A 12,051-nucleotide genomic window follows, 5' to 3' on the forward strand; every position below is an offset into this window, starting at 1 on the left:
AAATATTTGTTAAAAAAAAAAAAAAAAAAAAAAAAAAAAACTTGGAGTTCATCTTCCTCATAAATGGCTAAAAATGATAAAGGTCCCTCAAGTTCTATATAGTCTAGGTTCCCTACTTACATCTCCTCGTCTTCATCCCTCTTGTTGGTTTCAGCCGAGAATTGAGTTCCGATCCCTGTATCATAGGCATCATCCACCTTCTTAACTTGTCCACTCTTTAGAGCTGACATGTTCACAAGGCCTCCAGATTTTATTTTGAAAGGGTCTTTCTGCAAGAGAACAATACGTTGTTATTCCCCTTATTTCAATGTGATTCATTTATTTAGATTAGAAACTATTGGTTATACCTAAGTATTTCAATGAACAGATACAATTACATGAAATTACAAAGGACAAAATTTGTTGTGTAGGGTAAACTTGATAATTCAACCCTCATTTTACTGGGTTGGATTTTATTTAGACTAGTCCTTCTGAGGCGGATTTCACATCTAGACTGCAACTGGTAGTATACAGCAGTTTTCATATTGAGGGCTACATAGTCTTATAGGCCTGTTCACACTTAAACTTAGAGTTCAAGTGTGAACAGGCCCATAAGACTATGTAGCCATCAACTTGAAAACTGCCCTATACTACAAGTTGCAGTCTAGATGTGAAATTTGCCTGAGAGAGAACATTAGTTTCTAGTTCTTCAACTGAACATTATTCACAGAAATGGTACCTACCCAATGGCTGGAATAACAATTTCTGTACAAAGACTAGGAAAATGGGAGAGAGATTTGACTTACCACTAATAATTCATCTTCTTCAGCAACTTTCTCACCCACTGTTAAACTTATGATGGATACACCATTTGGCCTTTGTCTCAGTTTTTGTAAACTCTTCATTTCTTCTAGTTTCTTCCTGAAAAATAAATAAAAATAAAAAATGCTTGGGCTACAATTGTACACTTATCATGACTCTTTCTGTGGATCCTTTGTTGGGCATCATCAATGCCCAATTCAGATGTCAGTCATACTATATGTGTATTTCAACAATAAGCTGTGTCTACACTTAGTTGACCACATCTATCAACGAGATGAATCTATGTTGTTGAGGCAGTGTATGGTTCCAGTCAACATCAATACACCATAGCAATCATTGATCGGCAAGGTTGACTGGGTATGGACACAGCTTTAGACCTTTAGGAACATCCTATGGGCCTTTTTCAGAGTGTGTTCTACAGTTAACAGAATCACCAGTACAACATCTGCAAATATCAAGCCCAAGGTGTCTGACTGGGATACAGCCCCTTTGTTTCAGTACTGGAATTGCTGTACTTTCATTAGAAAGTGCTGTACCTTTTCCATAGTTCCCTATCAAACTTACAATGCTTCCATCTCTTCTTCACTGTCCTCTTCCTCGGAAGAATCCTTACGCGTCCTCAGGTTTTTCTTCCTTGACTTGAATTTTATAGGTTGAGGAGAACTGTCCTCAGACTTTATATGTTGTGAAGATCCTTCTTCGGACATGGCTCTGGAATCTAGATCTTAAATGAAAATTGAGAAGGAAGAAGGAACAATCTCCTTAACTAGAGGGCCAGTTTCAGCACTACAGTACTAGGTACTACACTTCTGATTATTATTATTATTCTTCACTACAGTCGTTTCATGAGAGTTGTTCACAAATTTAAATTTTCGCGGCGCAAATTTCAAATTTTTGAAAAAACCTCCCATAAAATTTATTAAATCAATTTTTTGAAGAGATTTAATAGAGGGAACTGTAACCGCCAAGGTCTTTTCGTCTCGAAAGCGAAGAAGGAAGACGGGAGTTTTACCTTGACGGAAATGAAGTTGAGTTTGCTCTCCGTGGCCAAAGCCTTGGCGATCATGGTTTTGGAACAGCCCGGCGGTCCGAACATTAGAATCCCGCGCGGTGGTTTGATGCCCAGACGGGCAAAGGCTTCGGGATGTTTGAGTGGCCACTCCACAGACTGGCGGAGTTTCAGTTTCACCTCGTCTTGACCGCCGATGTCTGACCACTTCACCTGTGGAAGAAAAAATATAAGGGGTGCTTTATTTAGACTGTCAGCTTAAAACAAGTTGTTCCATTATACTGCCAGGAAGGAATTACTTGTCACAAATGTCGCTCCCTGGACTAGAACCATTAACCTCCAGATCCGAAGTCCACCGCGCTAACCACTACACCACTGAGGTTGGTTCCATGTTCCATTAATCTATTATAGTTATACTAATAATTTTTTAATGTACTAAAGCACAATGTTTTCTAAACGGGATACTTTTTCAAGTAGCACTGAGATAAGATAAAGCCGAATTTTCACCCAAGTTGGGCAAGGGCCTCCATCATATTTATGAGGGGTGTGTTTGGAGTGTTTTCTATTTATAGCTACACTTAATAGCTTTATAAACTTAATAGCTAGTATATTTGTTTTGTTTTTTTTTTTTTTTTTTTTTTTTTTAACAAAAAAATTTTTATAAGGAAAAATGTGGTGAAAGACAAAAAGTTTTTTTTTTTTTTTTTTTTTTTAAGTCAAGTAGCATTATAACAGGAAATGATTGTGAAGACATACACAGTAGTCCCATCATTTTTTTTGAAATGAGTTCAAACTTTGAGAGCTCAAGGGACAGACTATTTTATTTATTATTATTTTTTTCTAAAAGGGAAATTAGCATTGTCCACTGTTTGTGGTTAGACAGGCTAATAATTTTATATGGCGCGGACCATTGGGAATTAGAAGGTTATGCGTATCGAGGATGTCTGCAAAATGATAGTGAAATACCCCTCAAGACGACCATGTTATTACTCCAAGTGTCTGTATTTATTCAAAATTTCCCACCTTTCCTTGGGAATATTGATAATTCCCGGAAAGGTAAATGGGCAGGGTCTGCCGTTCTCACGATCATATGGACCGTACATAGTAACTTACATTGGGCACCTCCACAAGCACCTGTCTCATAGCACTGGGCTTGACATGATCTAGAGCTCGCATCACTCCATCATAACTCAGCACCTGACCAGTTCCCTCAGTCTCCACTAGGAGCGCTGATGTAGCGTTACTGAGGAGTGTGGCTAGATCCCCGCCTACAAAGCCGTGTGTTATGAAGGCTACCTGATAAAGTTGGAAAAGGGAAAAAGAATGATGAGCAAATAGAGAAAAGTAGCAAAGAAAGAAGGAAACTGACCTGGACTTTTTTTTCTGGTCTTTAGTGTGGATAGTAGACTTGGCCATAAAATTGCATCCATCCTCTCATTTTGTCATATTTGATCTTTAGAATAAGCATAGATAGGAGAACGGATAAAATCGAGGTTAAACGCTTTTCCCGGAATGAAATTCCATGAGTTTTCCAGAAAATTAGGGGGCGGAGGTACTTAAAAATCAGTAAGATTACCCCTTCATTTAAATAAAATATGCGATTTTAAGAACGTCAAGGAATATGAGGGGGGAATTCGCCGCAGGCCGTTTTCGGAAAAACTTGATGTATTTAATTTGAACATTCTTAAAAAAAAAAAAATGACCGGGTGGCGAATTCCATGACTTTTCCAAGTTTTCTTTAAATTTTCACGATTTTCCATGACTTTTTGGTTGATTTTCAGATTCCATGACTTTTCCACGTTTTCCAGGTCGCGTATAAACCCTGAAAATGTATATTGTAAATGTATGTATAAAAAATAAATAAAGTCATATATTCAAACCTGTTGGATTTGATCTGTGCTTAGACTATGCGGTACTTTGGTGAGTAAACAGTGCAGTATGGCCGCGCGCTGGTCACGAGAAGGTACGGGCAGCTCGATCTCCTGGTCTAATCTGGAACCAGACGGGTTTGGTTTGGATGGAAGAGAATGAAGTAGACATTAATCCCGCCTCTGAGTTAGGATTTTTCAGTATTTTTTTCTTTTATTTCTTCAATTTTCGTATCATTCGTCAATCTGTTATCATTTTGTTGCATTATTTGTGTACCTATTTGTAAATACATATTGCAAAATCTTAATAAAGAGTTATATAATAATAACAATAATATTTTTCAATCTCGTGTTAAAGCTTCTCCCATGGCGTAGTGGTCACTTCACTCGCCTTGCACGCGGGAGGCCCGGGTTCGATTCCCGGCGGGGTCAAGAAATTTGTATCACGCAAATGATTGATTCCGTGACCGGCTGTTGCGGGGCCCACTCAGCCTCGTGAGGAAAATGAGTAGCTATCTTCAATAAAACTGTACAGATCATTGTTCAAGATGAATGAGTGTTTTACTTTCATCAATTCCTCACACGAGTGTAATCCACTGTCTTTCTGATTGAGATATATTGAGCAATTCTTACACTGATACCACACGGCAACTTTGGGAGAGTTAGCCGTGATCAGTGGAGAAGGTTTCTTGGACTTTGGAGTGGACATGGCATATCTTATTAATATGTAAATGTAGAAAAACACTTGCAAACTTGAAGTAATGAAGTTCTGTACTCTGTAGTTCTGTACAAAGTTAACATGTTAACAAAAAAGAGAAAGAGATAGCATAGCACCTAACCTCACTTTTGTCATGGGATCAGATATGAAGCAGTGTTGCCAGACTCGAAGTAAAAAAAAAAAAGAAAAAACCTCCGCGATCCTTGGCCTTTTGAAAAAACCTCCAAGTCCTTTTAGGCCGTGGTTATGAACAGGGCCATTATAATATAAATGCACATAGCGATTGGTGCCAGCTTGGTAGGTAAACAGTGGACGCTGGATTATTGAGACATTTGGAAAATCCTACAATGCTGCAGTGAGCACCAAAGTTGTGATATAATAACAAAAAGAAAGGACAATCATTTTTTATTATTTAAATTACTATATGGCACGTAGAGTACATCTAGCACATAGAGTACAAAAAAATATTATATTATCTAGCACGTAGTCTCACCTTCCCGGGGTTCGAAGCGAAACGTCCACATTGTCCAGACTGGTAGTAACGGCTAGAAGAACCACGCAAGCTTGTAACTCGTGGAGACGGTCCACTTGCGTCACTAAACAAGACAGCAAACGCCGTTCCTGATCAGACCTTCAAATAAAATAGAATATACCGTATACCCTGTTTATAGTGCCAAAATGAGACTGAAAAGTCCCTTTAACCCAGCAGTCTAAACAAGGTCTCGCGTATTGTAATTTTCATATGATTCATTGTAAATTGCCACCAAAAACATCTTTTCTTAGAAGCTTCATTATTAACAGCTTAGGAGAAGATCTCTGTATTGTAAAGTGTTATTAAAACTAAATAAATAAATACTTGAAAAAAAAAAAAAAAAAAAAAAATTTAAAATTAAAAAAAAATTTTTTTTTTTTGGAAAAAAAAACCCAACTTTTTTTAAATTTTCTTTATTCATGAAACCAAAATGAGACTGAAAAGTCCCTTTAACCCAGCAGTCTAAACAAGGTCTCGCGTATTGTAATTTTCATATGATTCATTGTAAATTGCCACCAAAAACATCTTTTCTTAGAAGCTTCATTATTAACAGCTTAGGAGAAGATCTCTGTATTGTAAAGTGTTATTAAAACTAAATAAATAAATACTTGAAAAAAAAAAAACTTTAATATTTCTGAACTGACCACCAAAGCTTAACATTTCGCTATGTAGACAGATCCATGGTAAACACCTAACCAAAAACCTACTTAAGATCGCCCAGATCTTCGAGCTTATTTAGGAACCAGCTTATAACTCCATACACACCCACTCCGAGGCTTAGGTGTAGGGGCAACTGCCCCAAGGGATGGGCTAAGCTTACACGAATCTACCTACCTGTTTCTACCCGTACACAGTACGTCCAGATTGTCCAACAGAAGTAGGGAGGGGGCGTGGTCTAACGCAGCATCAAACGCTGCCTTCAGTCTGAACTCGGCCTCTCCATAGAATTTACTAAACATGTCAGCTACCTGAGAAGAGAAATTCATATTCACATTAAAGTACGCCACAATATTTCAGTCCTTTGCAGACTTATCTTATGTGCTTTAAGGAACTCGTGTGGACCCAGCACCTAAATGGGAAGTATTGTGTCTCTTTTCACCCATCTGATGAGAGGCATACTAAAGGACAGACATGCTACGACACAGACCACACGCGTCTAATGTAGCAGTTGTTTCATGAAATAAAAACGGCAGTGAAACACTCATCTTTTCTTTTTTTAACTGTCAATGCCGGATACTCACGCTAAGCATAATTTTAAAATTTATAAATAAAAAGGTCTTTACAAAGGCGAGTATGCATCGAAGAATGACTTACCTGTATAACTACAGTGTGCACTTTCATGTGAGATGCCAGGCTATGTATTAGAGAGGTCTTACCAGTGCCATTTACACCATAGATCAAAATACCATTGCATTTCTTCATGCCTGCAAGAAAAAAAGTTTATGGGCAATGCTTTTTTTACAATGCTTCTACCAATAACGCTGAAAATAATAATGTAGTAAGTATTCCGTTCTAAGCATTTTCTTGCTCAAAAGATTGGTCTGGCCATCCAAAGAGGAAACGCTGCATGCATCCTAGGGTCTCTACAAGAGAGATTTTTTACATTTAAATAAATAAATATCTTATTTGTTTAAAATTTAATGATGTTTCTTTTTTATCAGTGTAAGAGTGATTTTACAAATCTTGTCTAAAAGAATTGGGACACAAAATGCTAAGGTGGGTAATTCGCAAACAACCACTCCGAGCTCCGCACTTCACAACTCGCGTGCAGAAAAAAAAAACACACACACACACACAATTTGTACTGTTTGTGAACTTTTCCTTTTCTAGAAGTGAGAAGTCGTTGATGGATCGTATCAAAAGTTACCTTCTAATGACGGACTCAGTCCCAATGATATATTGAGAATATTTACAATACTCTCCACCACTTCAGTCAAGGTTAAGAGAAAGGCAGCTGTTCTGAGAACAAACCTTATCTGTTTAAGATGAAGTCTCCCTTGGGCAGGAATTGAACCTGCAACCTAGCACTTAGATGCAGGTATTGACTCTGGGTGTCCAAAGAGGGTTTAAACCCCCCAAACCTTCAAACACCATGAAAAAGTTACTGCCAGGCCAATATCAATGACACAGAAACAACAACAGCATTTGCAAGGCAGACTTGCTACCCTTATTCCATCTAACCTGGCTATCTGTTATCATTTTATCACATTCAATTAATTTTTTTACTTTCCTTATTTATTCTGTCAACAGATAATCAAAACTTGAATTTGGATAGCCTTGTACTGATGTCACTCTCTGCCATACAGCTATGTAAATTTCAAATAGGAGAAGCTGTCCAACTGACTGATTTAAAACACAATAGACACGTTGCTAAAATTGTTTGGCCAACATCTTCAAGATCTCTGCTATCAGTACAATTATCAAATCATGGTGAGGATCAGCACATTTGAGAAAAAATATTGCATAGCTTAATAATATTATGTTACATGTATGGGTCTCTGACACCTGCACCTATGCCTGACACTCTAGCACAAATTCTCAATTTATGAAGAAAGAGAAGAAAAAGGAGAAGGAGAAGACAAAAAAAAAAAATAATAATAAAAAATAAAAATAAATAAAATAAAATAAAAGAAGAAAACATCACCATCATTTCTTGCCATATGAGATATTTAGTACTTCCTACGGAGTGATTGCAATCTTGAGAGCAACAAAAATTGTAACTTTGTTCTAGCGCTCCACTATGTATTTGGATCATAAGTACATACCATTGCTTTGTAGAGCATAGTCCATTTGACTCAACAAAATTTTAATATTAATTATTTTTACCCCTACTAGTTGCAGTAAAATATGATGATTTAAGTACTTATACATGATTGTTTGTTACGTTTAACGAGTTATTTAATTACTTGATTTTTAGCTCAATTTACTTATACATGTTATGCTGAATCAAATGCTGGGTTCATTTGAAGCCAGCTTCATCTAAACAATTGACACTATTGTACAAGTACTATTTTGCAAAAAAAAAAAAAAAAAAAAAAAAAAAAAATTTATACAAGGAAAGATAATTACTTTAGAAGTGTACTTCTTGTATGCAGGTACCGAAATTCAATTCTCATTTTATACTGCTTATATTCACAGTGTTACATGATCTAAAAATCAACTCTGGAGATCCAATTCGGGTGAGCAGTCTGAGCCAGGTACCCAAACCTATATCAGAAATATTTCTTCATTGTGCTGTAGACATAGACCAATATGACCCCCAAGCTTTGGTGACAGCTGTGGGGTCTCAGCTCAGGTGTAGTCTGGTTCACCTCAATCAGACCGTGATCATTGTTTTTTATGGAATGGAATTGATGTTTAGTGTGCAGAAGTTGGTTCTATGTGAAGAAGCAACTTTGAGGTAAATGTAATAGGTATAAAGTTTTTTTTTCAACATGATTTTGTGCTTTAACTTTTAATTGTGTAGTTAAGTAGCCAACCTATATTTATTTACATGCTAAGCAACAAGGGCATGTGTGATGTGTGTAGGTAAACTCATAATAATATATGAGGTACCTATGTGCTATAAATCATCATAAATAATGCATGTTAACCAATCAAAAGTCATTCTAAAGTTATGTATATTCTCAAGATATTTGCCAAAAAAGGAAAATGAAAGTTGTGTATTGTTATTTTCAGGCCAACTGGTGTGATCTCAACCAATGTCAGTGATAATAAAAGTACAGATTTAATGAGTCAAGTTACTAACAGAACACATTCAAAGAGTCAAAATACCAGAGTAGATTCACTGGATCAACATTTTCAAATGCTAAGCATAGATGGTAGTCAACAAAATACCAACAGAACACATTCAAAGAGTCAAAATACCAGAGTAGATTCACTGGATCAACATTTTCAAATGCTAAGCATAGATGGTAGTCAACAAAAAGAAGATCCCATAGTGTTCTATAAAGTCATAGAAAGCACAAAATTTACAATTTCCAATCACAAGGCTAGATGTAATGGGACCAGTGATGCAGTGCTGTACAAAATGGAAGATTTGGGAGGCTTGACTGAAGTGGTGGAGAGTATTGTAAATATTCTCAATATATCATTGGGACTGAGTCCGTCATTAGAAGGTAACTTTTGATACGATCTATCAACGACTTCTCACTTCTAGAAAAGGAAAAGTTCACAAACAGTACAAAGTGTGTGTGTGTGTGTGTGTGTGTTTTTTTTTTTTTCTGCACGCGAGTTGTGAAGTGCGGAGCTCGGAGTGGTTGTTTGCGAATTACCCACCTTAGCATTTTGTGTCCCAATTCGTATTGCTTAAGACTTGACTCTATACAGGACTTCGGTCACACACACATTTCCCTTTTGGGGTTTTGCATTTTTTGCACAAATTATAATGAAAACTTCATGTCAGCGAAGGTGTAAGTAAATAGAGCACTGACTCCCAACCTGGAGGTGCTGGGTTCCAATCCCGGCCAGGGCGGAAATTGTTTGACCGGACTTTTCTGTTCTTGGATAGGCATGGATGTAAAAGAATGTGCCTTGAAGTAATGCGAAAGCGGTTTCACGGTACAATCTAAATGAAAAAAAAGTCGACAACGATTGAGCAACGGCGTCGACTATGTGTGGACACAGCTTTATAGTCAAAACAACCTGGGAAGAACATGTTTTGTATGTTTGTGTTTCAGGGACCGGAATTATTTCGCAAGTATGTCGGAGAGAGTGAGCGTTGTGTACGTGATGTGTTCAAGCGTGCTCGCCAGGTGAGGAAACAAATTATCACCTATAGCCGTATTTTAGTACAGTAGAACCTCGATTATTTCAACATCCATTATATTGATTCTATTATTTCAACCCCAAAATCTGTTCAAATTGGGTATTTATTTACCTATGTCTTCTTTTGTATCTAAATTTTGCCCCCTTTTTCATTGTTTTATACGGAATTATTTCAATTATTATAATAATTGAATTATTTCAACTACCCTCGGTCCCAATCAGTTGAAATAATCGAGGCTCTACTGTATGGGTTTTTTTTCCAACCAAGCAAGGAGATATGAATTTTCAACCTGAACACCCTGACTGCCAAGGCATATTCCATGGTGTTTACCTACGAAACCCACGTATTCTTACTCCTTCAACATGAGAGACAGACTCCTTTAATTCTTGGGAAATTTTCATAAAAAAAGCAAAATTTCATTTAGAGGCCCTCTTTGAGATAAATACATAAGTGGCCTGTAACAGCAAGTGTGGACACCCAAAGCGGAATCTTTTTGGTTCAGCTATTTTGAATCTAAAACAGTCACATAATAAAATACAGCATCTGTCTATCCCTTCCCAGGTGTCCCCTTCTGTGATATTCTTCGATGAACTGGACTCGCTTGCAGGAGAGAGAGGAGACGGGGGAGGAGGAGGAGGGTCCAATGTTCAGGAGAGAGTGCTGGCTCAAATGTTGACCGAGATGGATGGGATAGTACCGCTGAATAATGTCACCATAGTGGCAGCTACCAATCGACCTGATAGAATAGACAAGGTGAGTTTTTTCACTGCCTTTTTCCTATCCCGTCTTCCTTTTAGCAGTTAAACCCGCCACTCACGATGAGTTTTATAGCCTGCAATGATCGATCAGTTGAATTCATCGGTCGATTGATGATCGATCAGTCGATTAGTAGCGGGTCTTTCAGTTGGATAAAGAGGGAATGGAGGAGTTGCAATTGGGAAAATATTATTAATAAAAGGTCGATTCCTACGTAAAAAGTTGTGAAAAATCCAAATCTGAGGTCAAAACTCCGAAAAAGTAACTTTAAAAAGTCGAAAATTCAATTTTTAATTGCCTCTTCTCTCATCTCTTCTTTCAACATGTCCATACCACTGCAGTCTCCTTTCTTGGATCTTTCTCGACACTTCTGTTACCTTTATCCTATTCCTTATGATCTCATTCCTTATCCTGTTCAGTCTCGTAACTCCACCATTCTCATTTCTGCGACTTCCAATTTCTTCTCCTATCCCTTCTTCATCGGCCACGTTTCTGCCCCATACATCATTGCCGGTCTCACCACTGATTTGCAAACTTTTCCTTTTATAATAAACTAAAAAGTAAGAATAAAATGTTCAGCGCGAACGACCTACTGTACGTAGTGTTAAAGCGCTTTAAAGGAAAAAAAAAAAGAAAAAAAAAGAATAAAATGTTTCCTCTCCAGGCTCTACTCAGGCCAGGTCGACTGGATCGACTCATTTATGTTCCTCTACCAGATGACTTGACCCGGGCCGCCATCTTGAAAATCAGACTAGCACGGTCACCCCTGGGGGAGGATGTTTGTGTTGAGGAGTTAGTGCGCCTGACCGAAGGATATTCTGGTGCAGAGGTAAAATAAATCAATCAAATCGTAAATTTCGTTGTGTTAAAGCAGAGCCTTTCCAAGCACAGAGCCAAAAAAATTCGACCCCGCCGGGAATCGAACCCGGGACCTCCGGCGTGCAAGCCTAGTGTGATACCCACTCGGCAATTATTCAGAAGCCACGACAGTGAAAAAGAAAGCTTCTTTTTGGGTTTAACCTAACCCTATAATAACACTGGTCAGTGCTCAAATTGTGAAGATTAGGAAAAATATTACGTACCTAATCTGAAGAGGCTGCTCAGATTACGGCTGAATCTTGACTGGATAAATAAGCATCTTTCCCTGTACGTACACAAAAAGCCCAATTTCTCAATGGGAAGTACCAAATTGTAAGGTTGCTTTCAGGAACCAATTTAATTTAATTATCCTGTTTTGTTGGTGGTCCAGATTGTAGCTGTATGTGATGAAGCCGCCCTGTCAGCATTGGAAAATAATCTGGAAGCAGCCTATGTCAGCCACCAAGATTTCCTCACAGCTCTACAACTGGTCAAACCGAGAACTCCGCCCCAACTCATAAAACTTTATGAAAATTACATCAAGAAGTGAGACCAAGCTGAGAACACTGCTCTAACTCATAAAACTATGAAAAATACCCAAAGCAGTAAAACCAAGATGCGTTTCAAAAATTGTTACTAGCGATCTGGACAAGAAATTTGACGATATAAAAATCAAGTTTTCATGTAAGTATATTGTATAATATATTACACATAATTAAACATATTATTTATTACATGTTG

The 12,051-nt window shown here is 37.6% G+C and overlaps 4 protein-coding genes across 4 annotated transcripts; 2 read left to right on the forward strand and 2 right to left on the reverse strand.

The window, feature by feature from the left end:
• Positions 1 to 93: 93 nt before the first annotated feature.
• On the reverse strand, positions 94 to 1,647 carry LOC103514788 (telomere length and silencing protein 1 homolog). The gene is made up of 3 exons (XM_008479691.3): positions 1,366 to 1,647; positions 786 to 900; positions 94 to 269 (listed from the first exon to the last, which is right to left on the reverse strand). Exons 1-3 carry the CDS (start codon positions 1,506 to 1,508, stop codon positions 117 to 119), a joined length of 411 nt encoding a protein of 136 aa, XP_008477913.1. The 5' UTR covers positions 1,509 to 1,647; the 3' UTR covers positions 94 to 116.
• LOC103514789 (spermatogenesis-associated protein 5-like) lies at positions 1,520 to 6,868 on the reverse strand. Its single transcript, XM_026827660.1, has 8 exons — positions 6,796 to 6,868; positions 6,243 to 6,352; positions 5,763 to 5,896; positions 4,890 to 5,027; positions 3,691 to 3,802; positions 2,924 to 3,106; positions 1,790 to 2,023; positions 1,520 to 1,525 (listed from the first exon to the last, which is right to left on the reverse strand). Exons 2-8 carry the CDS (start codon positions 6,348 to 6,350, stop codon positions 1,520 to 1,522), a joined length of 915 nt encoding a protein of 304 aa, XP_026683461.1. The 5' UTR covers positions 6,351 to 6,352; positions 6,796 to 6,868.
• Positions 6,869 to 7,152: 284 nt separating this feature from the next.
• Positions 7,153 to 9,057, forward strand: LOC113469761. The gene is made up of 4 exons (XM_026827661.1): positions 7,153 to 7,358; positions 8,067 to 8,328; positions 8,607 to 8,749; positions 8,843 to 9,057. Exons 1-4 carry the CDS (start codon positions 7,214 to 7,216, stop codon positions 9,055 to 9,057), a joined length of 765 nt encoding a protein of 254 aa, XP_026683462.1. The 5' UTR covers positions 7,153 to 7,213.
• A 526-nt stretch (positions 9,058 to 9,583) lies between these two features.
• LOC103514790 (spermatogenesis-associated protein 5-like) lies at positions 9,584 to 12,044 on the forward strand. Its single transcript, XM_026827662.1, has 4 exons — positions 9,584 to 9,682; positions 10,258 to 10,449; positions 11,117 to 11,281; positions 11,702 to 12,044. Exons 1-4 carry the CDS (start codon positions 9,584 to 9,586, stop codon positions 11,858 to 11,860), a joined length of 615 nt encoding a protein of 204 aa, XP_026683463.1. The 3' UTR covers positions 11,861 to 12,044.
• Positions 12,045 to 12,051: the final 7 nt, after the last annotated feature.

Source organism: Diaphorina citri, unplaced genomic scaffold, assembly GCF_000475195.1.
Source record: "Diaphorina citri unplaced genomic scaffold, Diaci psyllid genome assembly version 1.1 scaffold1223, whole genome shotgun sequence".
Classification (NCBI taxonomy): domain Eukaryota; kingdom Metazoa; phylum Arthropoda; class Insecta; order Hemiptera; family Psyllidae; genus Diaphorina; species Diaphorina citri.

What these genes read in the sequence shown, in the direction of transcription:
- LOC103514788 (XM_008479691.3), bottom strand. Translation starts at nt 1,508, where the DNA reads ATGTCCGAAGAAGGATCTTCACAACATATAAAGTCTGAGGACAGTTCT. An exon ending in GAAGAAGAGATGGAAGCATT is followed by an intron (nt 901 to 1,365) that starts GTAAGTTTGATA and finishes TTTATTTTTCAG; the next exon opens with GAAGAAACTAGAAGAAATGA. An exon ending in AAGAAGATGAATTATTAGTG is followed by an intron (nt 270 to 785) that starts GTAAGTCAAATC and finishes GTTCTCTTGCAG; the next exon opens with AAAGACCCTTTCAAAATAAA.
- LOC113469761 (XM_026827661.1), top strand. Translation starts at nt 7,214, where the DNA reads ATGTCACTCTCTGCCATACAGCTATGTAAATTTCAAATAGGAGAAGCT. An exon ending in AGTACAATTATCAAATCATG is followed by an intron (nt 7,359 to 8,066) that starts GTGAGGATCAGC and finishes TTATATTCACAG; the next exon opens with TGTTACATGATCTAAAAATC. An exon ending in TGTGAAGAAGCAACTTTGAG is followed by an intron (nt 8,329 to 8,606) that starts GTAAATGTAATA and finishes TGTTATTTTCAG; the next exon opens with GCCAACTGGTGTGATCTCAA.
- LOC103514790 (XM_026827662.1), top strand. Translation starts at nt 9,584, where the DNA reads ATGTTTTGTATGTTTGTGTTTCAGGGACCGGAATTATTTCGCAAGTAT. An exon ending in TGTTCAAGCGTGCTCGCCAG is followed by an intron (nt 9,683 to 10,257) that starts GTGAGGAAACAA and finishes ATCCCTTCCCAG; the next exon opens with GTGTCCCCTTCTGTGATATT. An exon ending in GACCTGATAGAATAGACAAG is followed by an intron (nt 10,450 to 11,116) that starts GTGAGTTTTTTC and finishes TTTCCTCTCCAG; the next exon opens with GCTCTACTCAGGCCAGGTCG.
- LOC103514789 (XM_026827660.1), bottom strand. Translation starts at nt 6,350, where the DNA reads ATGAAGAAATGCAATGGTATTTTGATCTATGGTGTAAATGGCACTGGT. An exon ending in TCGCTTCGAACCCCGGGAAG is followed by an intron (nt 3,803 to 4,889) that starts GTGAGACTACGT and finishes GTCTGGTTCCAG; the next exon opens with ATTAGACCAGGAGATCGAGC. An exon ending in GCACAGATCAAATCCAACAG is followed by an intron (nt 3,107 to 3,690) that starts GTTTGAATATAT and finishes CAACTTTATCAG; the next exon opens with GTAGCCTTCATAACACACGG.